Raw genomic sequence first — 27,648 nt, forward strand, 5'->3', positions numbered from 1 at the left:
AAAATGACACTCCCTCCGATGTGGGGCGTGGGGAGTTGTGTGCTGGGACGCTAGCAGGGTGGCCATTGGCAGCTCATCCCCGTGCAGGGGCAGCCACAGCAACACTCTGGCGTGGGAGGCCCCTCTGCCCCAGCGTGTTGGAGTGGTTGTCTGAGAGCCAAGGCTGTCCTCGGGAGCAGGGGGACATGGAGCTGATACAGGCAGGAGCTGAGGGAAGCACTAGGCCAGTCTGCGCCCTCCAGTCGGCACCCTCCATGAAGCAGGCCCTCCAGGGTGCTCTCTCCGAGGGCAGCCAATGACAGCCAGGAGCCTTTCCCTGGGGGGACCTGGCCATTTGTGGGGCAGGGAAAGGCTCCACTGCCTGTGGAAATGTGAGGCCAGCAGCTCAGGGTGTCGGCTTATCAGAGTCCTCCTGGGTCAGTGCCTGGGCCCGACAGGGGCTGCCTGCGGTGGCAGGACAGTGGCCGGCTGCCTGGGCTGGCGGGAAGACAGGTGCTGGCCAGGAGGGGCTGAGCAGAGCTCTGGGGATTCTCCCTGGCTCTTGGAGGAGGATGGAGGAAGAAGCCCAATAAACAGACATGCTTGAATGCCAGGGGACAGGATAGCAGCCTGTCCCTGGCCCTGTCCCTGGCTTCCCTGTGAGGGACACAGACTCAGATGGGAGGGCAGGACCTTTAATTATATTCACAGAGAGACTTGGAGAGGTGGGGCTCCATGGCCAGGAGAAGGAGGCAAGGGTTGGGGCGGCTGGTGGTCTAGAGGATGAGGACAGGATGGGGAGAGGGACAGGGTGGGAGGAGCAGGGCAGGCTGGGGAGCGTCCTCAGTCCCCCGCCTGTGTTCCCATCCCAGTCTCTGGTGGGAGGCCCTTGGGCAGGGCCCACCCAGCCGGGTCACCTCAGGAGTGTCTCAGCTCCACCTCAGAGCCAAACTGGGGCCCTTGGTGGGGCTGGCGGAGGCTGTGGTGGCGGATGCTGAAGAGCCGCTGGCTGAGGCCCAGGGTGGCCACCAGCAAGGCGACGCCCAGGAAGAGCAGCAGCCACTGGCCCACGCGGGCCTGCTGTGGCTCCAGGTCCAGGCCCAGGAAGCTGACGCGGCCGCTGGCTGGGAGGGGCCCTTCTGAGCGAGCTGATCGAAAGCAAGGAGACAGCATGGGCAGGGCGAGGCCGCGTGGCAGGGCCAGGGCTCCAAGGTCAGCCGCGTGGCCGCCGGGCCTGGGGAGGGGGTGCAGGCCTGGGGCTGGAGGCGGGGTGGGTGGCGGTACCGGAGTTGGGTGTCCAGTTGTACTGCGGCCAGCCCAGCTTCTCCCCGTGCAGCTCGTTCTCCGCACGGAGCCAGTCCAGCAGCGGCTTGAAGTATCTCAGCATGGCAGAGGCGCTCATGTTGGGCTGGCCCGTGATCAGCTGCATGGCTTCTGGCCACGGCTGACTGAAGCCCAGCTTCATGGCGGCCCTGGGGAGGCACAAGACAGGGAGGCTGAGTCAGAAGGACACGGCCCCTCCTGCCCCAGCCTAACACCCACTCTCCATACCCCTCTCCCAGCTAAAACTTGTCCCAGGGCCCCAGGGCTCCAGCTGCCCACGAAGATGGCACATCAGGTCCTGGAACATCAGGCCCCGCCCAGCTGCAGGTGGGAGTTCCCAGCTCAAGAGCCAAAACGGCAAGTGTTCCCAGATGAGCCCCGGTGGACAGACCCCTCAGGCCCGGAGGAGCAGGCCAGAGCATAGAAAAGGAGGGCTGAGGACACTCACGCCAGGCGCTGCCCGGCTTCCTTGGACTGGTAGATGTCACACTTGTGCAGGGGGCCCGTGTGGCCAGCCACCTGGCACAGGGCCTCATGGAACTGGAACTGGATGATGAAGCTGACGAAGTACCTGGAGCAGAGGGTGGCCGTGGCCCGGGGTGGAGTTGGTTGAAGGGCCTGTGCCACTGGGCCCCAGGCCTTTCTGCGCAGCACCTATGATGTGTGCCAAGTCACATGGGCACAGCAAAGCCGAGACCCCCCGGCCCTGCCCACTGCCATAAGGGCGAGCACCTCCTGGCTTTAGCATTGTCTGAGCCTCTTCCTACTGTGCCTGTGTACATGCCTCCCACTCACAGGGCTGCCTCCACATCTCAGGAAGGCCTGCTCCATGGGGTCAGGGCAGGACCCTTCAGAGGTCTGGCAGGCAACTTTGGAGGCAGTGAGGTCTCCATCCCTGGGTACATGCAAGTAGAGGCAAGGTGTGGCCAAATGGGCCATGTGGGTCTGGTAGGGTGGTCTGGGCAGGAAAGCCAGTCCTACATAATCTTATCCAAAGTATCAGGAGTTCCCTGGTAGACATCTGCCAGTCAAGGCTGGAGGATTCTCCCTGGCTTAAAGTCTTGAATGCTGGGTACAAGCCATGTACCACCGACTTCACTGGTCTTTCCTAAAAGTGTTTTGCAGAGGCTGCTGGCCAGAATATGGAATGTTTTTCTAGAGCAGCCAAGTCTCCTTTGCCTGCCCCTGTTTGAAGAATTGTCTACATGAAGCTGGGAAGCTAGCCACCACGCCAGCCGGCTCCCAGGTGACAGCCAGAGCTGACTGGGGATCCCAGGGACCACTCCAGCAGGCAGGCGGGAGCCCTGTCATAAGGGTCATCTCTGGAGCACCATTTAGATCAGGCCTGTCTGAGGTGCTCTAGGGACGCCCTCTTCCTGGACTCTGGGGGACAGACTTCATCCATCCCACTATCAGTTATTAGCACTTGATGATGTGCTGGCATCGTGCCAGATACCAAGAGGCAAGGTGGGCATGGGCCCTCCCCTTGCTGGGCTTCCAGGGACCACAGGAGGCTAGGGCCAGAGACAGCCACAGCCCTCTGGGGGTGGCCTTCACTGCCTTCTGTACCTAGACTCCTGGGTGGCCTGGGCTCCCTGTAGCCTAGGGGCTCCTGGAATTCCAGCCTGAGGTCTCTCCAGCCCCAGCCTACAAAGAGGCCCCAGATTCCACATCCAACCTTGCCAGCCTGCAGAGAGGCCCCAGGTCCCACATCTAGCCCCCAGCCTGCAGAGAGGCCCCAGATCCCACATCCAGCCTTGCCAGCCTGCAGAGAGGCCCCAGGTCCCACATCCAGCCTTGCCAGCCTGCAGAGAGGCCCCAGATCCCACATCCAGCCTTGCCAGCCTGCAGAGAGGCCCCAGATCCCACATCCAGCCTTGCCAGCCCTCAACAAGTGCTCTCCTGGGGGACACAGAAAGAGAGGGGCTGTGCTGGGCACACTCATCTGTGGCCATGTGACCTGCAGACCTAGCATGCGGATGCGGGCACGTTCCCCTAGAGAGTGACTATTAGTGAGGTCCTGGCCACCCATTCCTGAGCAGGCTGTGTATGAGACGGAACGCTAAGAAGTTAGCCATTGCGCATCCTGTGAAACAAGGTTCACAGGTGAGGAAACAGAAGCTCAAAGAAATTGAGGAATTTCTCAAGGAAACAAAGTCATGGAGGCTGGGCTTGAACCCAGTTCTGACCCCAGCCTGTGACTGTAACTTGCCCCAGCAACCCCACCTCCCGACTTAACTGGTTATCCAACCCTGCATTTTAGTGTGTCTAGAAGGGCTTCCAGGTACAATTCAAACTGTACCACAGGCAATGTTCAATAATAGTAAAAGAATCACAACCTTGTTTTAAAAGCAAAACCAAACCAAACAACAGTGCTGAGGTCATGATCCAGCCATGAGTCATGGTTAATGTTAACTACTTAACCAAGTTAACGGGTAACCATTAGCCAATTATTAGATTGAGTTTCTCTGTTCAAGTATTTGGATGGTCCAGACTCTCATGAAAAGAATATTCAAGAAAACAACTATCAGCCTTGGCAGTGGGTGAGTGGCCCAGGCACCTGCACTTGCAGCCGGCTCGCCCAGGTCTGTCCTAACTGGCAGAGCTTGTGGACTGGACAGCGGCCACAGTTTAAACACAAAGCTGTGGGCATTGCCCCTCATGACCCTCCTGCCTTTCCCCTGTTACCTGATGTAAGGCACACTAGAAGGAATGTGGAACTTGGCCCCTGGATCAAAGTCATCTTGAGTCCTGGGCACCGGGGGGCAGAGGCCCTGGTACTTCAGCCTGTCAAGTGGGAATATATGTTGGAAGGTGAGTTTGGGGGGAACCGGGCTAGGGGTGGCATTTTTTACTTCAAGGAGGGTCCCTGCAATTGGGGCTACGCTGGGGCTACCCCATTCTCCTGCATGCTGTGCCTCTGTGCACAGTCACCCCATTTCCCCATCACTCACACACACACATGCCATATGCACAGCCACAATCGTACACACACACACACACACACACACACACACACACACACACACACTTCCCTACCCTGGCCCATCGAGACGCTCAGGCGCACGCAGGCACCCGAAGAGATCCCCGGCCCATATCCCATGGGAGTGTTCCAGAACCTGAGGCTCCACCACTCCTGGTTGTAGTTCTCCTTGGTGATGCTTCCATCAAATACCCTCCAGCGCCACTGATCCACGAGATAGCTGAAGGGGATGAAGGCGATCTTTTCCAGTGCCATCTTCATCAGAAAGTTGATGTTGTGCTCTGCAATGGAAGGGAGCCCAGCCGTCAGACCTGTGCATGGCCCCTGCCAGGTCCTAGCGGCTCGGCCCTGGTGTGCCTGTGACGGGGGAGGGGAGGGGCTGCTGTACCTTTCCCTGCCCTGTGACCTGCCTCCTGGGCTGGTCTGGGTGGCTCCCTTCCTCCCCATTGCTCTGTCCCAAGCCTCTGCTCATGGGCCACTAAGTGCCCCTCTCCCACCTCCCAAGTTCACCACCCCTTCTTGGCCCTCAGCCCACCAGGGCCTCCTGCCCCTCTCTCACCAAAGCTGTCACCCTCGCTGCTCAGCAGGTTGAGACTGTGCAGGTGCTTGGGTGTAGATACTGAGAGGGCTAGCACGTCCCCAATGGCCTCATGGAAGCCGGGGTTGGCACCGTCCCTCAAGGCCACGGGCAAGTCTTTGTACTGCATGAAATACTGGATGTGGCCCATTTCGTGGTGGGCCACCACCAGGTCCTCCAAGTTCACAGTGGTGCACTGCTTGATCCTGGGAACAGCGGAGTGGGGAAGAGGGCGTTGGGAAAGAACAGTGAGAAGCCCTGGGGAGAAGAACAGCAGGCCTTGCTATACCCAGGGCAGACCCCAGCACTGCAGCAGGCAGGAACACAGCACTGAGGGAGGGAGGGGGAGGGGAAGTGCTGAGTGAGCCTGAGAAAGAGGGAATCCAGGGGCAGAAGCCCCTACAGTCAGGTCATTCAGGCCACTCTGCCTCCCACTTTCCTGAATGACTGCAGCCTCCACCACCTGTTGCTTTCTGACTATACGAAGTGCTTGCTCTAGAGGCACTAGGACACTGTGTACTTTCTAAAACATGTGGCCAGTGGCTTCCTCCCTGAAGGAAACAACTGTCTGGGTGATTCTGCATCTCACGTGGCTCAACAGCAACAAACCTATTCAACCCAAGAATTCTTACGGCCAGGATGAACGGCAGCTGCAGAGCTGCCAAACCACAAGGTTCGACTGTCTCTTGTCAATCCTCCCATCTTCTCGCTTATTTATTAATTTTTTATGAATTGGGGGGCTCGCTATGTTGCACAGGCTGGTCTCAAACTCTTGAGTTCAAGCAGTCCTCTCGCCTCGGCTTCCCCATGTGCTGGGATTACAGGTACGAGCCGCCACGCCCAGCCCTTCCTTGTTTTGCAAGCCAATTCAAAGTGCAGGGAATTCTCTGTTGGATCTAATCGGAAGCCTTTTGTCTCAGGTGAATCCTGTTTTTCTGTCATTCTCATCAGTGGAGTGGGGAGAGCTGTCAGCATCCTGGCCACAACGAGGCTGGGATGTGTTCAGCTTCTCCTTCGACTCCCCACAAAAGGGAAGACTCCACAAGGGCTCTCATCCCCCTGATTCTGTCTCCTCTCAACCCTGCGGCTGCAGTCCTCATGCCTGGAAGGGCCCATTGGGTTTGATTCCAGGCTCCCCATGTCTGCTCTCCTTGTAAGAGACATTTCAGCTGTGACAGATTTTGCCACTTCTTCCCAGAGGGAGGGACTTTTTCCCCTTACTCTTGAATCTGGGTGAACTGTAACTTGCTGTAGCAAATGAAACATGGCGGAAGTGACTCTGGGCCAGTTTTGGACTTAGCCTTGAGACCTGGCTGCCGTGGGGGATACTGGCTACCAGGTAATAAATAAATCTGCCCACCTCACATGCCATGCTGGGTGCTCAAGCTAGCCTGGAGAGACTCCTGACCCACCTCCAGCTGTTCCAGCCATCCCACCCCAGGCACCTGACGTCTGAACGAAGAGGCCAGCGGGAACATGTGCCCCAACATCTGCCTCATGGGAAACACTGAGGACCTCAAGCAATAGCCACAACTGAGGCTCTGGACAGATGGCCCCAAACTGAGGCATCCCGGCCGTGAGCACTGTCCCCAGTGGAGGGGGCCTGTAGAGAAAGGCAATTTCCACTGTGTGCTTTCCATAAAACCATGAGCATAATCAACTGTTTTTTTTTTTTTTTTTTTTGAGACAGTCTTGCTCTGTCGCCCAGGCTGGAGTGCAGTGGCGCGATCTTGGCTCACTGCAACTTTTGCCTCCCGGGTTCAAGCCATTCTGCTGCCTCAGCCTCCTGAGCAGCTGGGACTACAGCCGTGCACCATCACACCCAGCTAATTTTTGTATTTTTAGTAGAGACGGGGTTTCACCATATTGGCCAGGCTGATCTCAAATCCTGACCTCATGATCCACCCACCTTGGCCTCCCAAAATGCTGGGATTACAGGCGTGAGCCATTGCACCTGGCCAACTAATTGTTCTGTACGGCTAAGCTCTGGGGTGCTTGGTTACATAGCAATAGGTAACTAAGACACCATCCTCCAAGGAAGGCAGCTTCTGAGCCTCTGTCAGGGGCAAGAGTGGATCTGTGCAGAGCCCCTGACATGCTTGTGTGCCTCTGTATTTCACAGCACTTGCCTCCAGGGAGAGGCCAGCTCTCTGCAGGGGCTGCTCATAAGGAGGGAGGCTGGGCAGCCCACTGTGCTCAAACCCAGGACTGGGACCTTGAGCACTTCCCAGTGGCCAGGCTGACAGAGCTGTTGCACGCTTCAGAAGCCCCCAGGCAGGTGGATGGGGTTTTCCTGACAGAAGCCAATGCCTCTCTAGACCCTCAGTCCCAAACTCTGGCCCTGTCCCCGTCCCACCCTGCTGGCTCCGGCTGGGGGACGGGAGTGGAGCCTTTGCTTGGCTCACTTCCCTTGCCCATGGGGCTCAGGAACGAGGCCTTGGCCCCAGCTGGATGTACCGGAAGTCCTTGCCATTGTAGAAGTCCCAGGCCGAGGCGTGGCAGACCACCTCCCGCCCGTCGGTCGGCTTTTCCAGCATCGACTTGTTCCAGAACTCGGGAGGCACGGGCAGCAGCCCCAGGGAGGTGAAGAAATCATCAGCCTCCTTAAACATCCTCCTGGGCGTCCAGCCCTGCAAGAAGAGGGGGTTCTGTCCAAACTGGGAGTTCTGGGGACAGACTGCATGCTGCGGTGGGGGCCACAGGGGCAGGGCCAAACTGGAGGGAACTTCTGAATCAGAGGGCCCCTCCCATCCCTGCAGGGCCTCCCCTCCCCTGGGCTGGTGCGGACCTGCTTTAGCATGGCCTCTGTGGTGTCCATCAAGGTGGCTGAAGGGAAGGGCGCCACCAAGTCATAGATGTTGGACCAGGTCTGTGCCCACATGTTCCCTGGAGGCGGGTGAGGGGGATGGCAGAGAGAGGAGGGACAAATGTTACTTCTCAGGCTCAGTGCCCTCCTGCAGGAAGAGTGCTCCAGATCCCAGTCCTGCTAATCATAGTGGCATTTCTTTTCTTCTTTTTTTTAAGACTCAGTCTTGCTCTTATCTGCTAGGCTGGAGTGCACTGGCACAATCTCGGCTCACTGCAACCTCCGCCCCTGGGTTCAAGCAATTCTCCTGCCTCAGACTCCTGAGTAGCTGGAATTACAGGCACCTGTCACCATGCCTGGCTAATTTTTTGTATTTTTAGTAGGGATGGGATTTCACTATGTTGGCCAGGCTGGTCTCTAACTCCTGACCTCAGGTGATCCACCTGCCTTGGCCTCCCAAAGTGTTAGGATTATAGGCGTGAGCCACTGTCCCCAGCCCATAGCGGCATTTCTTGAGCACCTGTTGTTTGCAAGGTTGGAGGTATCTAACATACAACATCTTCAGTGTGCAGATCCAGCCCAGTAGGTCATTACTGCCCTGGCTCTAGGTGGGGCCTTGCTGGTTACCAGGGCATCCAGGTGGTCTTCACTGTCCATGAGCAGTGGAGACCAGTGTGACTAGCAACCGCTGACACGTGAGGACATTACAGGTCCTCAGAACACCTACACCCCGTGGCCACCCCTTATTGGCTCTGTGCCAGGAGCATTGTGTAGATTCACTTTCAATCCTGTCTGCATCCAGGTACTGTCATGATTCCCTTTGGCTAGTAAAGGAAACTGAGGCTGGAGAGTTAAGTGACCCCCTCGCCCAGGGCTCTGCAGCTCCTAAGTGACATGGCTGGGACTGAAAGGCTGGCAGGCCACTCTCTTCACCAGCCACCCTGCCTGTCCCCTCCGCGCCACCTGAGGTCGGAGTTGTCTGCAGCTCAGTAACCCTGGCAGGAACCAGCCGTCTCCTTCAGGAGAGGCTGATGCCTCTGAATCTAGGGTTAAGAAAAGAGCCTAATTCTCCAGGACAGAGGAAAAGGAAGAAGGTCAGGATGAGTGGAAGGCTCGGAAACAGATTTAGACGCAAGGCTCTTTCCTGGCCAAGGGAGGTGAAGCTTCAGCTGACATCAGGTGAAGTCTAAAATGCAAACCAGTGAGAGAGGGTTAGAGTGAAGAGGGATGGAGGGGACATGAGAGAGGAGAGGGAGAGAGGGAGCCAGAGAGAGAAAGAGAGAGAGAGACAGCACCAGTGGTGGGTTCCCTTTCCCTTTTTTCCAATTGTCAGGGCCAGCTCTGCCCCAGCTCCCAGGCCACCCTTGGCACGTTGCTTTTCTACCTGGGGCCTGCATTTCCCAGTTGGTGAACTGACCTCCACTGTGACATCACCAGATGTTCTTTGTCTCAGCAGAGAGAGGCTGAAGAGGGCAGGACTCGCAGCCTATGTAGGGGCTAGACCCACAGCCAGACCGCCCTCTGGGGCCTCCCTTATGGTTTCGAAATGGTCTGGTGCCCTGTCTTGTCTCTCTGTCCCAGGAAAGTATTCCTAACATCCCAATAGGGACAGAGAACCAGTGGCCTCTGCTTTGCTTCGGTCCCTGCTGTCCCTTACTGTCCTCCACCACCTACTTCACACATTCGGGGTGTCTGAGATTGCAGCCCGTGGCAAAACAGGGTCCGGGGTTGAAGAGGATTTACATCCTCAGGTTCTTCTTTGTTCCAGTTCCCTTGCCCTAAACGCTGTGCCTGTCTTCCCAACCCCCACTTCCCACCCGTCAAACCCTGTCATCTTCCGAGGCCGTGCTCACAGGCCACCTCTTGGCAAGCCTCCCCCAGCTCCGCTCGCAGCCCCTTCCTCGCCCTCCAGGATTGCACACTGTGAGCTGTGGTGGGTGCTGTGGTCTCCCCAACAAGATCATTAACTTCTCCCCCATATCCATGGTGACTTGCCCAACATGGGTCTGCAGTGAATGTGGCATCAGATGCAAGCAGGGGGCTCCCATCCCCAGTGCCCACCCCTCTCCAGCCTGGGCAACCTTCCGCCAGGGCTGGAGTCTCTCACTCCCCAGCCGGCTCCCTACCCTCTAGTCAGCCCTGTCCCCACCCTCACCCACACAGTGTTCATGTTTACCCTCCTCCAAGCCCGATGTGTGCCCTTACCCAGCAGGTGAGCAGGGATGGGGCCCTCCAGGTTGATGTGCTGGGCTCCGTAGTGGCGGTGCAGGGCCCGGCGCACGTAGGCATGCAGGTTCAGGTAGAGCGGCTGCAGCTCCTGGAAGAGCCGCTCCAGGTCTTGCTCCAGGGATGGCGTCTCGTACATAGACCTCCAGGAGTCCCCTGCATCTACATAGCCTACAGAGGGGACACAGCCAGGCTCTCCCACCTCCTCATCACCTGCCTCCTCCTGGGACCTACCTTTCCCTATTGGGGTTGCAGATGACCTCTCTGAGGAACCTGAGGGGACTGGAGCACCAGTGGTGTTGGCAGGAGGGTCTCACCGTTGAGCCGGGCTGCCTTGTTGATAAATTCCACGTATTTTGGGTAAAACTGGAGGATGGTTCTCCCCGTCTTGTCTCGCCAGCCCTTCCACGCCCATAACAGTTCTTCGTATTTCCGGGATGTGGCCATCACGTTCGTCAGATCTGATAGGGGGTTGAACAGCTTGAGCTCCAGCCCTTAGCTCACCTCCCATCTGCTTTTAAGGGGAGCTCAGAGAATTTCAGAGCTGGAATGAAATTGGCGAGACCACATAAAAGTGACTGTATAGGCAGCAGGTCTAGAGAAGTGGGAGAAAGGATGGGAGTGGCTCTCTGGAGGCGGCTTATGGTCCCCCGCCTGGGGCCACGGGCTGCAGACAACTGCAGAGCCTCAGCAGCCCTCTGAGGGGCGTGCTGGAGCCTCTCTCCTTTCTTTCTTTTTTTTTTTTGAGACAGGGTCTCACTCTGTTGCCCAGGCTGTGATGCAGTGGTGCCATCATGGCTTACTGCAGGCTCAAGCGATCCTTCCATCTCAGCCTCACTAGTAGCTGGGACTACAGGCGTGCACCACCACACCCAACTAATTTTTTGTATTTTATTTGTATTTTAGAGATAGGGTCTAAGATATCTTAAAAATCCCAATCCCATTGTATTTTAGAGATGGGGTCTTGCCATATTGCCCAGGCTGGTCTCAAGTGATTCTTGTGCCTCAGCCTCCCAAGTAGCTGGGACTACAGGTGTCTGCCGCCACGCCCAGCTAACTTTTGTATTTTTAGTAGAGACGGGGTTTTACCATGTTGGCCAGGCTGGTCTCAAACTCCTGGCCTCAAGTGATCCACTTGCCTTGGCCTCCCAAAGTGCTGGGATTACAGGTGAGAGCCACCACGCCCCGCCAGCCTCCCTCGCACTTGGCGTGTGCGTACCCACATTCACAACTTGTAGTCCAAACCCCATCCTGGGAAAACTGTTTTTCCTGTTTATTTTTCATTTCCCCTTCTATATGTCATTGTTCTAATGTGGGAGCTGGGCTGGGACAGGAAAGATCCATTTCTGGGTGGAGATTACTTACGGAGGAATGTTTATGCCTCAAGTTCTCCAAGCCTGGAGAGGGTGGGCTGAGAGGGAGCTGGGAGGGATCTGTGTGTGGGTCCATGTCAGGGATGCGCTCTTTCTAAGGGGCTGCAGTAAGGACCAGCCAGTGGAGAGAGCAGAGAGGACAGCAGGAAGTGGCGGAGTGAGGGAGGGAAGTGAGAGGAATCAGAGGCTCAGATTCTAGTCTGGCGTTTTCAGGGGCTGTGTGACTCAGTTTCCTTATCAGTCACTGGGAGAGGGGTCCAGGAAAGCCAGAGAAGGTGAGGAAGTGAAGGGCAGGATCACAAAAGGGGGCCAGGAGGAGCTAGAGTCCATGAGTTTCCCCCAATGGAGTCCAGGCCCATGAAATACAACTTTGAGATCCCATTGCTCTGAGGGGTGGCATGCAGCGAGGACAGGAGAGCAGGGACCCTTATGCAGAGGGCGGCTCTGGGGGAGGGCAGCAGATGGGGGCATGGTATGAAGTAGGTGCTGGCTCTCAGTGGGCAGAGAAGCCTCCCTCATGGAAAACAAGGAAGGGCATTTCCTGGACATGCTGACCGCACGAGCGAGTGGAGCCCAACTCTTCGCTCTCGTCCTGCACCCCCGGGCCCCTGCCAGCCCCAGCCCTCACCTCATTCTCACATGTGAGCTCTCACCTGGCTCGAGCTGCAGGCAGCTGCCATTTGTGTGGCACACAGTGGCCACGCTGTAGGTGGTTTCCATGTCCAACAGGATCTTGTTGTACTGCAGGAGGAAGGAGAGAGGCAATGAGCTGTACTCCTCTACGTCTCTCCGCGGCCTGCACGGCTCCCAGATCCCATGGGCTGGGGGGGAGGGGGGTGACAGGTAGAGCTGGCAAGCGCTGCCTTCTCAGCAATTCCGAGGTGCACATCGCATGGCATAAGCCATGACTTGATTCATCGAGTGTATCAAGCAGCATGAAGGCCAGTCCAGACCTTGTGCTGGGCTCACCGCCCCAGGATTCACCTCTCCCCATTCCTTGCAAGCCACACACCTCCTCCAGCTCCTGGGCAGGCAACGCTGCCCGTTCTAGGTCCTGAACCTTCTTGAGGATCCGCTTGATAGTGGTGTTCTGGAAGTGGCTCACATCAAACCTCCTGGCCTGGGTGCCGTACTGCAGTGTGTAGTTGGCTATCTGCATGTTCTTCTGCAGCTGAGGGCACAGGGGGATGGTGTCATGGGGCCCAGGAGCTCTGGAACAGCCTCTGAGCAGGAGGCCCCACGGGGGAGCTGAGGACTGGAGGTGGCGGTGAGGGGCAGTGGAATGAAGTTGCAGCCTTTGCCTCTAAGACCCTCTGCAAGCTGGACTGCTGATGTCCTCGGTGCAGTGCTCACCCTCCCCGGATGCCCTCAGTCAAGCCACGCATATTCAGGCAGGGACAGAGAAGAGAAGCCCCCCACGTGTCTTAAAGGCTCTTAGGGAGGAGCCAGCTTGCTATTAGCTCTGTGGCCTCTCTGAACCTCAGAGTTAATACCAAATTCCACCTGTAAAATGGGAATAAGATCACGACTATTTTGCAAGGCTGTTGAGAAAAAGATGAGGCAACAGGTTGAAGTGCCAAGGAACAGTAACTGTGTGGCTCACCGTGGCGTAATCTGTGCTCAGCCAAACAGGCAGGGGAGGAGGGGAGAGAGGAAGCGTAGCCCCCTTTTGTAGGGGAGACAAACGGGGGCTTTCAGTCTTTTAAAAAATGACTTGAGCACCACTTATGTATGTACAAATTATTCTGTTACTAGAGATTGATTTTCGTTTATTTGTTTCAATAGAGACGGGATCTTGCTATGTTGCCCAGGCTAGTCTCCAACTCCTGGCCTCAAGTGATCCTCCCACCTCGGCCTCCCAGAGACTGATGCTTAAGGAAAGGAGCATTGCTCAGGCATTCAGTAAATGTCCACCAAAATCTGAAATTGAGTGCTGTTTTAAACATTCAATTTAAAACGTGGTGGCAGCCCCGCTGTGCATGGTGAGCGGGAGAGCATCTCTGTGTGTCTGTGCATATGTGCAGGTTTGGAGGTGGGGAGGTGGCTCTCACTAGAATGCTGCTGGTCTCTTTGGTGATGTTGGTGTTGTAATTCCAGTTGGCCTCAGCGTACTCGTTCCACACCACCTGGGATGTTCGGTCATATTCCTCCACAAACTTCCTGGCCTCAGCCTCATCGGTCACCAGGTCTGTGGGACAGAGAGGGGGGAACAGACAAGCCTCTCCCTCCCCTCTCCAGGTTTGTGGTCTCACGCGAAGCTGTTAACCATCTCCCAACCCCTTGTACCCTGCCCCTGTCCCTACCTGGCCCCCCCTCTCCCACCCCTGCTGCCCTGCCCCTGCCCTGCACAGTCCCACTTGGGCTCTGGGCTGATGTCTGGCTGGCTGTCGCCTGGTGGGTGGTTGTCTGGCTGCTGGTTGCTGCCTGGCTGCTTGTCCCATGGGTGACCGTCACTTGTCTGGTTACCGCCTGGCTGGGGACCAGCAGGGGGTTCCCGTAGCACAGCAGCAGGAAGAGGAGGCTGGGAAGTCCTGCAGTAGCCCAACCATGACCCATGGCCGCAGGAGAGCAGAGCCCTGCAGCCACTGTCCCCTGGCCAATAAGAGCGGAGCCCGCAGTGTGACCTCATAGAGCCCTGTGTCTGGCCCTGGAGGTGGGGGTGGGGGACACTCAGGTCTGAGCATACCCTCTCTAGAATGCTGGGGGAAAGACATGCCTGTCCCCACTTCTAGGCCCTGCTGATGAGCTGGGTGGGGGGCGGGCTGCCTGGCCCTCTAGGACAGGGTGCCAGGGATCAGCTGGGGGGAGATGACCAGGAACCTGGGCCTGGGCTGAGCCCAGAGTTGAGGACCCGCCTTAGCCCTGCACCACCCTCACTCGGGGCTTTACCAATGCCCTCCGGGTAGTTGTCAGGCAACGGTGGGCGCCACTGGTACTCTGGCCAGCCCAGGACCTCGCCGTTCTTCTGGTTCTGCTCCTGCAGCCACTGGGTGACTGGCTGGAAGTAGTCGAGCAGTGGCTGGGCATCCAGGGCATCTGAGCCGACCATCTCCTTCAGCACTTCCTGCCAGGGCCTGGAGGAGCCAGCCTGCAGCACCTTCCTTTTAGGCAGAATGGGTACCATGGGCACAGGGGACTCAGGCTGGAGTCTGCTCCTGGGCCCCAGCCCACATGCCCCTGGCCACTTCCGCCCCCCGCCCCACCACTGGACTGTGGGAACTGTGGCAATAAGACCCCAGGGGCTTGGATCTGTGAGGGTGGCAGGGGGCATTTGTCTCACTTTGTGCCAGCCAGAAAGCACACTCAATAAATACTTGATGAGAGAGTGAGGAGACAGGCACCCACATCAGTCCAGCTCTGTGATCGGCGGCCCACCCCATCGGAGCAGCCAGCTGCCTCCTGCCATACCCTCTGCCAGCCACTCCCCTCTGCCTCCCACCTGCCCCCGCTTCCCGTCACACACCGGAGCTTGGCCCCTGCCTTGGTGGACTGGTAGATGTCACACTGGTGCAGTGCACCCTGATAGCCTGCCTCCTGGCACAGGGCTTGATGGAACTGGAACTGCAGGACAAAACTCACAAAGTACCTGCAGGGACAGGTGGGAGTTAGGGAAGATCATGGGAGGCAGGAACAGGGGTCCCTTGCCCAGGTACCATCCAGCTTCCTGCAGGGCAGAGGCTGGACCAGAAGTTATCTTGTGGGAGAAGGGAGACCCAAGACAGGCTCAGGAGAGTGGGCCACTCTAACTGCAGGCCTTTGGATCAGGAAGAGCATGGGGACAAGCCCTGAGGATGAAGCACTAGGATCAGAGGAGGAGGAGAAGGGGACTGGGTGTGTGACAGTACTGGGGCGGGTGGGGTACGGGTGCTAGTACCTGATGTATGGTGTCACATTTGGGACATGAAATTTTGCTCCAGCATCAAAGTGGGTTTCATTTCGGGTGACAGGAGGACAGATCCCCTGATACTTGGTTCTGGAAAAGGATGGTTAAATTGTCTTAGGGCCTAGAGGTTGCACATAGATGAATTTAGCTTTTGCAGAAAAGGCATTTCCAACCCAGCAACCCTTCCCCATCCTGAGGAACTGGGGAAGACTTCCTGGAGGAGGGAGTTTCAGGCAGGAAAGGAGAAGGCAGTGGGTCACAGGAGGGGGACATCATTAGAGAGGAGAGGCTAGAACTGGCTGAGTCAGGAGGCTGGGGAGGGCTATCTGGGTGAGGGCTTTCTACCCATCCTCTCACCGAAGGTACCACCAGTCGTAGTTGTAGCGGGAAGGGGGGGTACGCCCACTAAAGACCCCCCAGCGCCACTGGTCCACCAAGTAGCCAAAGGGCAGGAAGGCAATTTTTTCCAGTGCCATCTTTAGCAAGTAATTGATGTCACTTTCTGTTGGGAGATGAGAGGGGAGAGGTCAGAGGGAGAAAGGGGTCCCCTAGGAGTGGTGGGCTGGGGGGGCAACAGGAAGTGAGGCTGGGAAGGTGCAGAGAAGGTAAGGCTGGCCCTCGAGACCCTGGGCCCTGGTTAGAAGAGGACCCTCAGGTGTGTTGAGCTAGGCTCAGTGTGCGCTGTGAGGCTCTGGGTGGATCCTGAACCCTGCCTGACTTGGGGCTGGGAGGCAGAAGGGCAGAGCTGAGTGGGGCAAGTGAGGTCCCGCTGCGGGGTGGAGCGGGGTGTAGGTGAGGCTGGGCGGGGGCCTCTCCGCCCTTCCATACCCGTGTCATTGGTGACATGATCCAATAGGCCGATTTTGTACAGATGTGCAGGAGTGGAGACGGAGAGCGCCAGCACGTCCCCGATGGCCTCATGGAAGCCGGGGTTGGCGCCCTCGCGCAGGGAGACGGGCTGGTCCTTGTACTGTAGGTAGTACTGCACATGGCCCATCTCATGGTGCACAGTGGAGAGCTGGTCCATCGTGACTCGTGTGCACTGCTTGATCCTGGTGCATAGAGAGGGCAAGGGTGAGGGTGAAGGAGGGGCAGGACAGGGCAGGGCCAGAGCACAGGGCAGATTGGCACCTGAGAGACCCTGGGGCATGAAGCCGAAGTAGAAACAAGCAAAAAAAAATTTTTTTTTGAGACGGAGTCTCGCTTTTTCACCCAGGCTGGAGTGCAGTGGCATGACCTCAGCTCACTGCAACCTCTGCCTCCTGGGTTCAAGCTATTCTCCTGCCTCAGCCTCCTGAGTAGCTGGGATTACAGGTGCCTGCCACCACCCCCAGCATTTTTTTTTTTTTTTTGTATTTTAGTAGAGAGATGGGGTTTTGCCATGTTGGCTAGGCTGGTCTCGAACTCCTAACCTCAGGTGATCCACCCACCTTGGCCTTCCAAAGTGCTGGGATTACAGATGTGAGCCTCTGTGCCCAGCTGAAACAAGCAAATTCTTTACCCTGCCCTGGCTCACCAGCACTCTGGCCTTCTTCCTCTGTTCCAAGGTACAGAGGTGACTATTTGTCAAAGCTGCCAGGAAAGGTGGACTACTGGGCCTCCTATGCCCCCTAGCCCTGGAATAGACCAGCTCTCAGCCAGTGCTGGGGCAGGGTAGATGCAGGCCTGGGAACCAGCTTCCCCGTGCCTGGGCTGCCTGCCTTTCCCAGGGACCCAGAACCCTGCTCTTCCCATGTGTAGACCTGAAGTCTTTCCGATTGTAGAAATCCCAAGCTGAGGCATGGCACACCACCTCCCGCCCGTCGGCCGGCTTCTCCAGCATCGACTCTGCCCAGAACTCTGGAGGCATGGGGGAGAGCCCCAGGGAGACGAAGAACTCCTCTGCCACCCGGAACATGTGTGTGGCATTCCAGCCCTGGAGGCGGGGTGGGGAGACAGGTCAGGAGGAGCCTGCTCTGGCTGGTCTGGGGACAGGTCTGGAGTCCCCCTCTCGGGTCAGCTCCCTGTGCATGAAAGCTTCTCTGCTCTGTGGCCTCCACTCCTCGAGGCAGGGCCCTCACTGCCCACAGCAGATGAGTGAATATTCATTGCTCCTCTTATCTGGCCGCCATGGAGCCTGGAGGGAGGAGCTGGCACCTCACCAAGGGCACCGACCCCAGCTCACTGCTCCTACAAACACACCAGGCTGCTGCTCGGTACCTGACCCCTTCCCGCCCCTGTGCCCATCTCTGACTCCCTCTTTTTGCTCCCTGCAGCCCTGCCACTCCAGGCCTGAGCCCAGAGCTTACCTGCTGCAGCATAGAACTAGTGACATCAAGGTTGGGCTTGTCTGGGAAAGGCACCACCATGTCGTAGATGTTGTCCCAGCTCTGGGCCCACATGTCTCCTAGATGAGGAGGGGGACAGCTTGGCTTCCTGCCTGGCTGTGCCAGCTTTTCCATGCCTCGATGAGCAGCACCCTGGGGCCAGCATCTGAACCCTGGGGCCCTCAAGGGCTACAGGAGTGGCTTACAGCTAGGAATCTCACACATCAGTCCCACCCACACTCCTCTGAGGGCCACATGTCCTGGGGATGCCAGATGCTGCCACTGTCCTTTCTGGCTGTGCCAGGTCCTGGCCACTCAACCCAGAGGCAGGGCCATGGGGCTTGTTTCCTTAGGCATGAACTAGGTTGATGGCTCCTCCTCTGGACCCGGGGCCAGAGCCTTTGGATTGACCCCTAGCTCTCTGACCACTGGGTCCCTCACGACCCTAAGCCTCAGGGTCCCCATCTATAAAGTGGGATCATGAATGGTCTGCCGCGTGCAAAGCGAACAGTATGATGCCCCACACATGAGATGTGATGGTCATGACCCGACTTCCCTTACCCTGGACATCTCCCCACCCCAACCCTGGACCAACACTTCCCTGGGACTCATGTGGAGGTAAGGCCAGGTCCTTACCCAGCAGATGAGCAGGGATGGGTCCCCTGAGGTTGATGTATCTGTCCCCGTATCGGCGATACAGTGCGCGGCGGACGAAGGCATGGAGGTTCAGGTAGAGGGGCTCCAGCTGATGGTAGAGGTGCTCCAGATCGTCCTCGAAAGTGGGGGAGTTGTACCAGGAGCGCCAGTAGGCCCCCGTGTCTGAGAAGCCTGGGGGCATCGGGGGCGGGGGTATGCAGCTGAACCCAAAGGCTCAGACCTCAGCCTCTCAGCTATCAGTCGGCTCTTCCACTGGCTTGAGGCCCATGGATCTGCAGCTAGCTGGAACATTGGCTTGGGGGCTGCCACTCTACAATTTCTAACTAGCTGCAGGCAGCTAAACAGAACCTGGAGGGTCCCAGAGGCAAAGAGGAGCACTAGAGTCAGGAGCGACCACAGGATGGCCACGTGGGGCAGGCTGGCAGCATGGCCCAGGCACACTGGGTGCAGGCCAGTCCCATTTCCACTTGCTGGGAAACTCAGGGCCATCTGGAATCATCGTCCCAGCTGCTCTGCCTGCCTCTGGGCTGGGGCTCCGAGGGTACAGCCGAGAGGGCACCTGGAACGGTTCCTGGACAGGGAAGGGCCTGCTCACCATCCTGCTTGTAGGCTTCATTGCTGAGGGCAGTGAAATCCTCATACAGCGGTTTCAGTGGGATTCCTGCGGCGTTGTGCCAGCCCTCCCAGGCAAACAGGAGCATAGCGTAGCTTCTCGAGGAAGCCAGGATGTTGGTGAGTTCTGAGACACAGGCAGGCAGGGTCGGTGAGGAGGCCTACATGTCAAAATCTGCAACTGCCTCCCCAGAGGCTGCACCAGTCCTCACCGCCCCCACCAGCGTCCAGGGGCCACCTACAAGCCAAGTGGGAGGGGTCCAGGAGCTACAGAAACACCCAAGCAGGGCTCCTGCCACTGGAGACATGACCATCTAAGGTGGTTGACACCAAGGGGACACCCAAAGGCCAAAACTCAGACAGAAGTTTGGTGGCCTATTGGATGGAGTGCCTTCCTCAAAGCTGCATGTAAATGGGGCTGGAGTGGGGTTTAAGGGGAAGCCAGGAAGGGTCCCTGGCCTGAGGGCTCTTGGGGAACGTGAGAGAACCCACCAAAGGGCAAACCATGCAGCCAGGAGGAAGGCCTAGGGGTGATGGGAGAGGCTGAGGCACACACACAGGTGGGGCATGGGTGCAGGCCTGGCTTCCAACCTTCCAGCTGGAGGTTCGATAAGTCCATTTGCCAAGAGAAGCAGGGCATGGGGGCATCTGCACTGCCCTGCCCCAGTTGGAGGAAGGGCAATGCCTTTGGGTTTATCTGCTCTCTCCACAGACCCTACACAACTGCACGGTCTCGAGTGCAGCAGGGCAATGCGGGGGCGCTGGGGAGCCGCAAGGCGGTACCTGGGTCCAGGGACCAGCAGGTGGCAGTCTTGTTGGGGAAGCAGACCTTGGCAGTCGAGTACGTCCTGCTCATGTTGCTTAGCAGGATGTTGTACTGGGGAGTCAGAGGGGAGGAATGTCCCGGTGACCAGCCAGCCCCCAGGACATCTGCCCTTCCCTTCCCTTCCCTCGCTGCTAGAAGAAGGAGCCCACAGAGGGGATGTGGCTTGGACAAGGCCACTCAGTGGCACGGGGGCACTTCTGATCACTAACACCTGAGTCTCCTGCCAGTGGAGGCAGCCTGTGGAGTGGGAGACAGGAGTCTTGAAAGTCAGGGTCACAGTCAAGTCCCAGCTTGGTGCTGCCCTGCAGTGAGGGCAGATCCCTCCCATTCTCCAGCTTTGGTGACTTCTGTCTTTCTCAACCTCTTTTTTTCCTTTTTTTTTTTTTTTTTTTGCAGGGGTGGGGGGAACTCTGCTGTACAGGCTGGGGTGCAGTGGTGCAATAATCGCTCACTGCAGCCTTGACCTTCTCAGCTCAGGTGATCCCTCCCTCTCAGCCTCCACAGTAGCTGGGACTGTAAGTGCATGTACTACCAAGCCCAGCTAAGTTTTTTGTATTGTTTTTTAGAGACAGGATTTTGCCATGTTGGGAAGGCTGGTCTCAAACTCCTGGGCTCAAGCGATGCACCCACCTCAGCCTCCCAAAGGGCTGTGATTATAGGCGTGAGCTACCTCACCCAGCCCTTCTCAACCCTTTCAAGGAAGCTCATCAAGCAGCCCAGGGACAAGCTTACTTGAATTTGGCTTCCTATTTCAGAATGCTTCCTTTAATAGAAAGTAGCTCCCCACCCCGTCTCCAAGAAAAATCAGGGCTTTGGGAAGCCATTCTGTGCTTACCTGGGCTTTCCCTTCAGCCAGGGCCCATGTGGATGCCAGGGTCCCTCCCTCCCTACTGGGCTGCTCTCCTCCGACCCCTACGATGGGGCAGTGGGAGGCCGCTCCCAGCTCTGCCTTGGCCCTCAGCCCACCTGCTGCCGCTTAGCTAGGGGCAGGTTGGCAGGGCCCAGGGTGCGCACAGCTCCGATGATCTTGCGCAACTCCGGGTCGGTGAAGTTCTGCCAGATCGGTTCATACAGCTCCTTGGCCTTCTGGCCCCAGGCCTCTGCAAACTCCTGGCTGAGCAGGGCTGCTTCCTCCTGTGGGCACCAGGAGCGCAGGGAGGGTGTAGGGAGGACCTCGCTTAGGTGCACGCCATAGAGGGGAGGCCATGGTGCTGGGGGAGGGGAGGAAGGCCAAGGGCTTCCAGGGCCTGGGCCTTGGGGAGATCCCTGCGGAGATCCCTGCGGAAGACCAGTTTGCGGAAGCCGCGTTTCCTCCTTCTAGGGGGAATCTGCCTCATGGGAACGGTAGAGCAGAAACTGGGACCAAAAAGAGGCTGGGCGAGTGGAAGGTGAATGGACAGTGCAGGGCGGTGACAGCGACAGCGTCCAGAGGTGACCAGGCAGCGGCCCGACAGCTCGGGGCCCCAGAGCCAAGCCCAGCACCATCGGCGAAGGATCCGTGGCCCCTGCCCGGTCCCCAGCTGCGGCGTCCTGGGATCCCGGTCTCGGAGGAGCCTGCCTCATCCATCCAACTCGTGCATGGTGGGGCGCAGGCCGTGCTAGTAGCCTGGCGCTCCGGCCCTGTGGCTGACGGTTGGGGCGGGGGTGGGGGGTCGCGGTGGGGTTCGGGCCCCGGGCGCCCGCCTGCCCGCCCCGCAAGCTGGCCGCGCGCTGTGATTGGCCGCCGCGGCCCCGCCCCGCCCCCGCCCGGGCCCGGGCGCCCACCTGGCGCCGCGCATTCTCCGCGGTGATGTTGGTGTCGTGCGCCCAGCTGGCGGCTATTCTCTGGAACAGCACCTGCTCGGCGCTCGAATTGTAGCTCTGCGCAAAATGCTGCGCCCCGGCCTCGTCGGCGGGAAAGTGGCCGGGCTGTAGCCCGGGGTCCAGCGCCAGGGCGGGCGGCGGCGGCAGCAGCAGCAGCAGTAGCAGTAGCAGCGGCAGCGGCGGCCCCGGCCCCAGGTGGCCGGAGGCGGCCCCCATTGCGCGGTGCGCAGTGCTCAACGCTGCCCCCTCTTCGGCGCCGCGGCCGCCCTGCGGGTTATAAAACCCGACACACCCCCGCCCCCGCCCCGCCGCGGCTTCCTCCTCGGCTCCAAAGTCCCCAGCCGCGCGGGCCGAGGTTCCTGGCCCGCCCCAGGCAGGGGCGCGGGCCGGGGAGGGGCCGAGGTGCAGCCCGGGGGTAGTGGAGTGGCTCTGGATCGGGATCCCGCTGAGGAAGCTGGGGAAAGGGCCTCCACTCTTCTGAAGACCCGGCAGTTTGCCAGAACACCCGAGCCTGCCCACCGCGCGGCCGCGCAGCCTCGGCTGGGGCTCAGGAGCCCGGCGGCCTCCGGCTAGATTTTCCGGCCCAACCCCCCTGTCCTTCCCGGCTACGGAGTGACAAGGCCGGGCCCCGGGAGCTGTCTGCAGGCGCCGCTCGGGCAGCGGGGATGGGGCCGATGGGTCCCGGCGGGCTTCTTCACCAGGCCGTGGTCGAGAGGCGGGGACGTCGCCTGCCGGGTGTGGCGGGAGACCTTAGGTGTCCTGCAAGCGCCTCCGGGAGGTGTCGCAGAGGCTCAGGGCAGCTGGCTCACCTGGGGCTTGGAGTGGGGGCTGTGAGGAAGGGGGAGAGAAAGGGGGCGCTGCTCTGGGAGAGGGAGCCACAGAGCGTAGGAGCTTTGAAGCGCCTGCCCTCTTCCCCCGGGGACACGGGCTGCCAGTCAGTCGCTCAGCAGAAAACATCACACAGGATCCCTACAGAGTCCTAGAGCCCGAGGCTGGCAGGCTTTGAGAGCTACATAAAGCCTCAGAGATGCGAACAACCCCCTCATTTTACAGATAAAGAAACTGCCTCTCAGGTTGAGAGGCTTGCTCCAAGTCACCTCAGGTCTCCACACTCCCCTGTCTTCCTGTCTCATCCACGTGTCCCTCAAAGTGACAAGTGTGGGGGAGGGAGGACAGTGTTGTCCTTTTGGCGCACAGGGCGGTTGTGGAGATCACCTCAGCACCATGGCATCTGCCCCCAGAGGAAGGAGGCCCCTTCACCCTGACAGACGCCCGATGGCACGGTGGGAGGTGGGGAGATGGAGGAACCGTGGGTTGAGGCTGGGCGGTGGGATCAGGGAAGGAGCCAGGGACAGCTGCTCCTGAGACCCCAACCCATTAGGCTGATGGGGGCTGCTGGGAATGACTTGGGCTTCTGGATGAGTGGGGGCTGCTGTCTGGGGCTCTGAGGGACACGTGTGGCTTGCTGTGCAGCATGGAGTGTGTGTGCAGGAGGCTGTGACACCATGTACCCCCGTGAGATTGCGCTGACTTGTCAGATGATGTGGTGTCAGCGGAGAGGGGGCGGTGGGGTGAGGAGGAAGGTGGCTGTCCCCAGCCCTAGGGGAAGAAGGCAGGGCATTGTTAAACACTGGCCGGAGAGGAGCCAGTGAGAGGAGAGCTGGGGGCAGGCCTGGGCCCTGGCCCCCTTTGCCAACCTCCTTCCCAACCTGCGGTTTTCCCTCACAAGTCCTCCCTGCCCATTTTGGCTTGGAGAGTCAGTGGGTACCAGGGGACATGGGTGCACTGCAGGGCCGGCTGCATGGCTAGGCATTTGTGGTCAGAGCAGCCCCATTGAGGGTAGGGGAGGGCAAGGTGGTGGCCTGGGCTCTCCTTCCAGGAGCCACCCTGCTCTCAGGAGTCCAAACAGCTTGTTCTTCCAGGTTTTGAGGGCTGTGGATGTCTGTGTGCAAATGAGCTGCTGTCTTCTGGGAGGAAGCAGTCTCTCTGCCAGCAGAGGCTTGGGTCAGGGAGAGACTAGAGTGGGGCCCTGTCAGCCCCTGAAGGAGGGGTCCAAGGAAGGGGAGATGAGTGGAGGGGAGAAGGGCCTGAAGCCTAACCTGTATCTAGAGACCCTCAGCCAGAGGCCAGCTTTGCTCTGAAGAGCTCCTGAGAACTCTGTTCAGGAGGATGGAGGGCGGGTCTTGCTTCTGCTGGTTCATGCTCTGGTCTGACTGTGCGACTGGCATTTCCACAATGTCTATAAACCCTGGGTTAGGGACTGTGTCAGCTAAACAGCTTCTGCCTCCACTTCCAAAGATCATCGAAGTCTTCTCCTGGACCTGGAGCAGCTGATACCAGGGCTGGGGGAGGCATCACCTTGCACCTCCCTCAATGTCGCACTTTATTAGAATGACTTAAATCTCCCAGCTTCTTCACTAAATTGTATGTTCCTGGAGGGCAGGGATAGTGTCTGGCTTATTCTCTGTGGTTTTCCCAGAGTTTAGCACAATGGCTGGCACAGGGCACAACCTCATCCAAAGAAGGGTGTAGAGGAGAGAGGAAATGACCCACACTCTTATTCACACTCCGGGGGTGAGCTCACAGCCTCCTGCAGGAATAACACGTGAAGAACCAGACTTCATTAATTTGGAATTTGCAATAATACAGACGCTGCATCTTTAAGCCCAATGAGTAAAAATTAAAAATATCTTCTATTTTTAGAATCTTTTTTTTTTTTCATCACAAATAAGACTTTTTATTTGCCACTATTATAAGTCTGAACTTTAAACAGATTCTTGGACTGGTGGTTCGTATCCATCAGCTCGTTCAACTTTAGCACCTGTCTCATCCCCAGTGGCTTTTCCAGAACTACTGCCTTCACCATGAAGCTCCATGAGTTTTCCCAATTCAAACTTGGGCTTCTTCAGCATTTTTACTTTTCTAACGAAGACATCATGGAGAGGATAAATAGATTGGCAAGCCTTTTCTATGTCTTTTCCAATGCTGTCTGGAATCAATTTATTGACCACTTCTTTCAAGTCATTTGTCTGCACCTCTCGGGTCATGATTTCCATCATCTTCTTCCGGATTTGGCGGACCTGTTGGTGCTGAGCATAAGAGGTCTTCCGTATCTGATTGTTGCGTTTTTTAGTAAAACCAACACAGAACAGACGAAGCAAGTAAACATCGGTAGTCTTGACATCAACATGAGCTTCAATCATTGTCTGCCATTTTTTGACCATGGAGCACATTTTGTCACGGGTAAGATCCATGCCATGGAAGTTAGTCAGGCAGTTTTTGCCCTGAACATCTTCAGTAATTAGCTTGAATTTCCTAAATGCAACTTCATCATTCTGCAAATCAGCAAGACTAACTTCAAACACTCAACCCTTGAGGCCATCAGATGCAATTTTGGTTCCTTGGGTCCTGGTGACTAGCGTCTTTCCAATATTTCTTATATTGAACATAGCGGGTGCTTTCACATCATACCAATCTTTCTTAGAAAATGGATCAACCACTTTCTTCTTGGCTCCCTTTTTGCCGCCTTTCGTAAGCCGCTTATTCTTGCCAACCGCCATGGTGCTGCTCAGAGCCTATTTTTAGAGTCTTACTCATGAAGGAGAAGGATAAACAGAAAGGTATAGCTTACATTTGTATCGTGCTTTAGTGCGAAATTCTTGTGTATAAACAACCTAATTTGGTATTTACAATAACCTTAAGAGGTAGGAAAGAGATAAGACAGTCTGGGCAGTCAGCCACCTCCTCGGCTGCTGTCACAACAAAGAAGAAGGCTCAAATCCTGCAGGAGGATGTCATTATGAATAGGCTGGCACAGAGAGCCACAGAGACCTGACCCACGCGAGGAAACTCAGTTGGCTTAGGAACCTCTGATCATCTCTCTTCCAGGAAGTACAGGTCACCAGCTACCACAGGAGAGAAAAACAGTGCTCAAAAATATGCTCAACAATGGAATAGAATTGAGAGTCCAGAAGTAAACCCTTACTGTTACGTTCAATTGGTTTTGACAAGGCTACTAGGGCGATTAAATGGGGAAGAAAATATTTTTAACAAATGGTGCTGGGACAGCTGGATTTCCACATATAAAAGAATGAAGTTGGACCCCTTTATTATATGATATACAAAATTTGGGGCTGGGTGTAGTGGTTCATGCCTGTAATCCCAGCACTTTGGGAAGCTGAGGTGGGCTGATCACTGGAGCTTAGGAGTTATAGACCAGCCTGGGCAATATGGTGAAACCTCATCTCTACAAAAAAATTAGCTGGGCATGGTGGCACATGTCTATAGTCCCAGCTACTTGGGAGGCTGAGATGGGAGGATCGTTTGAGCCCAGGAGGTTGAGGCTGCAGTGAACCACGATCATGCCACTGCACTCCAGCCTGAGTGACAGAGTAAGACACTGTCTCAAAAAAGAAAACAAAACAAAAAACTCAAAATGGATCTTGATGTAAGAACTAAAACCATAAAACTTTTAGAAGAAAACATAGGCATAAATCTTTGTGACCTTGGACTAGGCAGTCAATGGTTTCTTAGATACAACGCCAAAAGCTTAAGTGATGAAAGAAAAAATAGATAAATTGGTCTTCACCAAAATTTAAAACTTTTGTGCTTTAATGGACACTATCAAGAAATGAAAAGACAACCCAGGGGGTGAGAGAAGACATTTGTAACGTGTGTAGTACAGCAGCCCCCCTTATCCTCAGGGTACATTCCAAGATTCCCTGAAATTGAAGGAAGCATTGGGCCCTACGCACACTATGTTTTTTCCCATACATACATACCTATAACAAGGGTTAATGTACAAATTAGGTACAGTAAGAGATTAGCAATAACTAATAATAGAAAAATTATAAAAATATAATAAAAGTTATGTAAATGTGATCTCTCTCTTTCTCTCTCAAAATATCTTCTTGTGCCATACTCACCATTCTTGTGATGGTGAGCACAGTGGCATAACACGGATGTGATGAGATGAAGTGAGGTGAATGATACCGAGTTAAGCGTGATGTAGCATCAAGCTACTATTGACCTTCTGTGTTCCAGCATCTGTGTAACCATCCCTTGCAGTGAATGGCTTGGAGTCACTTTTCAGGGGATCTTTTGCTGACCTCTTCCTGTAGGCTCAGTGCTTTCTGGCACCACAATCAGGACACATTCCCGTTTCTGTCTTCACAAATACAATGCCTTTTCCTTCTTAACTAAGCACTAATCACACATTGTGGCTACAACCTTCGCAGTCTGAGGTGTGGCAGCAAAACTAGCATGAATTTCTTTTTCCTTCTTCAAAATTTCACGGATACAAGATTCGTGATCTTAGCAACCTCAACACAGAGCCGATCTTTTTCTTTCCAAAGCTGAGAACTTTCACCCTTTCCCTTAAAGGAAGCACTCTTTGGCTTCTCTTTGGCAGATCCAAACTGCAGGCACGGGTACTCTTGCGCTTTGGGGCCCATTATGAAGTAAAATAAGGGTTAGTTGAACTCTAGCACTGCCATGCTGTGACAGTCCTAATAACTGAGATGGCCCCTAAGTGACTAGTAGGCGGGTCGCATGTATATTGTGGCTCTGCTGGACAAAGGAACAATTTGTCTTGAGCCAGCCAAAATCTCATCACTCTCCTCAGAATGACACGCAATGTAACTTATGAATTGTTTGTTTATGAAATTGTCCATTTGATATTTTTGGACCAAGGTCAGCTACAGGTAACTGAGACATCAGAAAGCAAAACTTTACATAAGGGAGGGACTATGTATGAGACTTGTTTTCAGAATATATAAAACCTCTTATAGCCAGCATGGTGGCACACACCTGGGATCCCAGCTACTGACAAGGCTGAGGCAGTACCGCTTAAGTCCGGGAGCTGGAGGCTGTAGTGCGCCATGACTGTGCCTGTCATTAGGCACTGTACTCCAGGCTAGGCAACACCGTGAGATCCAGTCTCTTAAAAAAACCACAACTTATTTTTTAAAAAAGAACTCAACTAACTCAAGAAAGAAGACAAATAACTCAATTTAAAAATGGGATTTGAATAGACATTATCCAAGGAAATATACAAATGGTGAACACATGGACGAGATGTTCAACTTCACTAGTTGTCAGGGAAATCCAAATAAAATCACATGAGAAACACTTCTGCCCACTAAGATGGAAAAAATAAAGATAATAGCGAATGTTGGCAAAGAGATGGAGAAATTGGAATCCTTTTACATTGCTAGTGGGTGGTAAAATGGTGAGGCCACTTTGGAAAACAGATTGGCAGTTCTTCAAGATGTATAACATAGAATTACCATGTGA

The 27,648-nt window shown here is 56.2% G+C and overlaps 1 protein-coding gene and 1 pseudogene across 3 annotated transcripts; both read right to left on the bottom strand.

The window, feature by feature from the left end:
• Positions 1-658: 658 nt before the first annotated feature.
• Positions 659-21,599, bottom strand: ACE (angiotensin I converting enzyme). 2 transcript variants are annotated; one of them, XM_032266073.1, is made up of 25 exons: positions 21,316-21,599; positions 20,518-20,685; positions 19,509-19,602; positions 18,709-18,852; positions 18,093-18,284; positions 17,439-17,536; positions 16,893-17,065; positions 15,979-16,202; positions 15,508-15,652; positions 15,142-15,240; positions 14,731-14,853; positions 14,157-14,368; positions 13,319-13,455; positions 12,280-12,438; positions 11,921-12,008; positions 10,212-10,355; positions 9,874-10,065; positions 7,651-7,748; positions 7,320-7,492; positions 4,845-5,068; positions 4,422-4,566; positions 3,991-4,089; positions 1,751-1,873; positions 1,264-1,451; positions 659-1,127 (listed from the first exon to the last, which is right to left on the bottom strand). In XM_032266073.1, the coding sequence occupies exons 1-25, from the start codon at positions 21,568-21,570 to the stop codon at positions 898-900; spliced, it is 3,927 nt and encodes a 1,308-aa protein (XP_032121964.1). In that variant the 5' UTR covers positions 21,571-21,599; the 3' UTR covers positions 659-897. The 2 variants fall into 2 exon arrangements, with proteins under 2 accessions (XP_032121964.1, XP_032121965.1); XM_032266074.1 differs by lacking the exons at positions 14,157-14,368; positions 14,731-14,853; positions 15,142-15,240; ... (7 more) ...; positions 20,518-20,685; positions 21,316-21,599 and adding an exon at positions 13,625-14,109.
• A 2,474-nt stretch (positions 21,600-24,073) lies between these two features.
• Positions 24,074-24,926, bottom strand: LOC116541684 (annotated as a pseudogene). The gene has a single exon (XR_004264895.1). The product of XR_004264895.1 is annotated as a 40S ribosomal protein S3a pseudogene (transcript).
• Between the last annotated feature and the right edge of the window lie 2,722 nt (positions 24,927-27,648).

This window comes from Sapajus apella, unplaced genomic scaffold, assembly GCF_009761245.1.
Source record: "Sapajus apella isolate SASKATOON/1434 unplaced genomic scaffold, GSC_monkey_1.0 scaffold153, whole genome shotgun sequence".
In the NCBI taxonomy this organism is placed as follows: domain Eukaryota; kingdom Metazoa; phylum Chordata; class Mammalia; order Primates; family Cebidae; genus Sapajus; species Sapajus apella.

Coding starts and splice junctions, on each gene's coding strand:
- ACE (XM_032266073.1), bottom strand. CDS start 21,570: ATGGGGGCCGCCTCCGGCCACCTGGGGCCGGGGCCGCCGCTGCCGCTG. Junction 20,686..21,315: donor CGGAGAATGCGCGGCGCCAG/GTGGGCGCCCGG, acceptor TGGTGCCCACAG/GAGGAAGCAGCCCTGCTCAG. Junction 15,241..15,507: donor TACGACTGGTGGTACCTTCG/GTGAGAGGATGG, acceptor ATCCTTTTCCAG/AACCAAGTATCAGGGGATCT.